The following is a 3281-nucleotide window of genomic DNA, read 5'->3' as shown; positions in this document are numbered from 1 at the left end:
CGCGGGACCGCGCGGGCCGCCGCGCCGGCAGCGCTTGGCGGGGCGCCGGCACTTACCATGGGGCGCAGGTATTATCTTATTACACAAATATCCCCGACAAAAGGGGCTCGGCGGAGGGATACGGCCTCGGCGCCGCCTGCCGCGCATGCGCGGCGGCGCGGGGAGAGGCGGGGGGAGCGGGGACTGGAGGCGCCCGCCATGTTCCGCGGCGCTTCCCGCCCGGCGGGGGGCAGGGCGCTGGCCGCCCGTCGCCAGCGCTGACGGGGCCGCGGCGGTTGGCGGCGGGCTGTCACGGCGCCGCGGGGAGGGCGGGAGCCTCCCTGCGGGCAGCCTAAGAGCGAGGGAGGGAGGGAGGGAGGGAGGGAGGAGGGGGGCCCTGCCGCTCACACGGCTGCGGTGGAGGCTCCTCTTTGCCCCAGGGGCAGCTCTTACCGCCCCGTGGCTGCTGGGGCTCGGCCTGCGCTCCCGGGCGATGCCGACCCGTCTGAGCAAGGGTTTAGCCATGCTTTGGGGTCGTAAAGACAGGAGCTGGTGACTGGCCTGAAAACAGGACCGCGACTCCAAAGTGATCCTAAACCCTTGCTGCTCCTGCCTCTGCCAGGCAGCTCTGGCCTTAACCTGGACTCGCGTTGATCCTGATAACGTCAGTCCCTGAAATGTTTTTCCTAGTTTTCTTTCAACCAAGCCACAACACGCTCAGACTCAGATTCTCCACAAAAGTATTGTGGCACGCATCCTCCGGTACCGCTGTGAAGGGTAGATCCCCCAGCCTACATCCTTCAGGAAAGGTATCAGTCACAAAATTCTCCTTTGCTGTTTCTGGAGATGGTAAGGCCAACTAGACAATAAGATGAATATTTGTAACAACATTGTGTTCATTATTTTTTGCCCTTGACTTCCCCAGAATGTCTTTGGAGAAAATGCAAATAATGAGCTTGCAAAGAATTAGCATCGCCTCAGAATTATTACAGGACTGAATCCTCAAATCTCCACTGAAACAGATCCATTTAGTATGGGACAGACTGTCCCATACTAAGTTCAGAAAACAACTGAATTTACTTCTCCTACATGTGGAGGCAGATCTGGGGCCTCCTGTCCAAGCGTACGGGCTGTGCTCGCACCATTACAGTCGACAGGACTCCATTCGGTTCTTGCAGAATTTTTGCTTTGGGTTAGGTTAAAGGGACAAATTCTCCACACGCTTTTTGGAAAGTCAGTTAAATCCTCCTGTATGTGTCACCTCGCTCAGGGACCTGTTGACATGTCTGAGGGCCAGTTTACTTATTTTCCTAGGACTGATGAGCCAGAAGGGGGCACTAAAAACCACGTTGAGACCTCATTCTACGAGTTCTTGCAATCAGAGTAAAGAAACCTCGATTCCGAAATTCATTACCTCTCATACATTCTCATACATCTCTTTTCCTTTATTGATAAGTGTCTTGTGCCTCTAAACAAAAGCATTCCTCCTGGCATATTACAGGTGGTCATTTACACAGTAGCAGTTGATTATACAGAAAATGTTACGATGTCCTCACAGGTGTGCACCAACCAGCAGGAATTTTTTGTGGTCTTGGCTGCAGTACTATGGAAAAAACGAAATGTTCTGTATTGCTGAAAATCTTTTATAGAGTTAGGAATGCAGTATACATTTAGTCAAGGTTCCATTAACACTGTATATGAGTTTTCATTATCATAAATACAACTTCCATCTTTAAAATCATCACCTCTAATGGTATTTTCATTTGACAGAATTCATTACTGATAGGAAAATGTGTTTCAACCTAAGGCAACACCACAGCATGTTATAACACAGTCAGCATATTAGCATGTTTTAACAAGTTCTTGAATATGATAAAACTAATTGCATAGGCAGTTCCTCCACAATACCTTTCTATATATAGTCTGGGTTTGCCCATACAAGTAAGAACAAAAGACTTTCTGACACAATTCCTTCATATAAGTTAAATATTAAAAGGGATGCTGAGTCCATTTTGGACAGCAGCTAGTATGATACTCAACATTAATTTGCACACTTCGGTCCCAGTCTTTGATATCAGGGAACTTAATCTTTTCTTGTTGCTGTCATAACTTTCTTGCATGACTTCCTACCCATCTTTGTGAAAACAATTGCAGTCGTTCTGAAAAAAGTATTATACAAGAGCATAGTGTTATTAATATTATTCAATCCTGTTGAATGTTGTTAGAGTTTATCAACTCACTTTGATATTAATCTCTATGAATGCACAATATAGGAGAAGGCATAGAGCTGTACTTAACTTCTCCCGGGATCTTTTGCATATCTGAACACTTATATGCACTGCAAATTAGAGATGGAGGATATTATTTGAGCCTTTCACGATACCTGATACCAACCAGCATTACAGTATACCATTAAGTATTGTGAAATGATTCAGCCTTCTGGACAATCAGTAGAGTTTTAGAGAGTTACATGAAGACAAGCATCTTTCTCCTTCTGTCCACCTTTGTTAACTTCCAGTTTCCCAGCCCACCCGATCTTCCTGAGGGAGAGGAGGATCCGTCTTACGCCAGCTTCATTCTGTGCTGGATCCTGCAGCACAAAACGGTGTTAGCACCCACTCTTCTTTCCCCATCTCTCTGAGCACAGAATCTCCAGCACAAATGCTCTTGCCTGGCCCTGTTCTGCTCCAGCACTTTGCAGGAAAGACCATAGCCCACCTCCAGCCTCTCCACCCCTGCACTGCTGAAGGAGAGAAGCTGTGCAGATAGCGCTGCCGTGGGCTCGGCAGCAGTGCCGAGGTGGTGCACAGCGCTAACATCACAGATGCTGCAATAGTATCTGCAGCTAGTATTTAGTTATTGTGGATGTTTAAAATGATAGTTACAGTGTGAATATATAACTTATCGCTACGGCAAACCGGCATGTTTTAGGTGCCGTACATGCGCCCACTTCACACAAAGGATTATATTGCCAGTCTCTCTGCACGCATTAACTGATCTGAGCTTGAGCATGCTTGCAGGATACAGTATTAAAAGGCTTACTGAAACAAGAAATGTAAATGTGTAAAATACTGGAAATGGGCCATTTTCTCTAGTCTACAAGGTGGACTAAAACCAGAAATGGCCAAGGGAAGCTGCTCCAGTTCCCCAGGTCTTTCCATTGGCGAAACGGAGCAGTGGCCTGAGGTACCTTCACTGCGCTCCCCCATCCCGACGCAGTCAGGGCAAGAGCGGTAGCGTGGCGGGACGCCGCGTCGCCCTGTTTGCGCGGGGTCCCGCGGCCGCGGCCGCGGCCCGCCCCG

At 48.7% G+C, this 3281-nt stretch overlaps 1 protein-coding gene and 1 long non-coding RNA gene across 4 annotated transcripts in view; both read right to left on the bottom strand.

The window, feature by feature from the left end:
- The window catches only part of GABPB1 (GA binding protein transcription factor subunit beta 1), a 23965-nt gene extending 23804 nt beyond the window's left edge, over nt 1–161 (bottom strand). Inside the window, exon 1 of one of the 3 annotated variants that reach the window (XM_026060505.1) lies at nt 57–161. In XM_026060505.1, coding sequence (XP_025916290.1) covers nt 57–59 — 3 coding nt within the window. In that variant the 5' untranslated portion in view covers nt 60–161. The remainder of the gene's footprint in view (nt 1–56) is intronic. The other 2 variants (XM_026060510.1, XM_026060509.1) reach the window with 2 other exon arrangements.
- Nucleotides 162–809: 648 nt separating this feature from the next.
- LOC112963445 overlaps nt 810–3281 on the bottom strand; it is a 5681-nt gene continuing 3209 nt past the window's right edge. Inside the window, exon 3 of the long non-coding RNA XR_003252604.1 lies at nt 810–2569. This is a non-coding gene — a long non-coding RNA (uncharacterized LOC112963445). The remainder of the gene's footprint in view (nt 2570–3281) is intronic.

Source organism: Apteryx rowi, unplaced genomic scaffold (assembly GCF_003343035.1).
Source record: "Apteryx rowi isolate R43461 unplaced genomic scaffold, aptRow1 scaffold_17, whole genome shotgun sequence".
NCBI classification, from domain to species: domain Eukaryota; kingdom Metazoa; phylum Chordata; class Aves; order Apterygiformes; family Apterygidae; genus Apteryx; species Apteryx rowi.
This window is presented reverse-complemented; position numbering and strand designations above follow the sequence as displayed.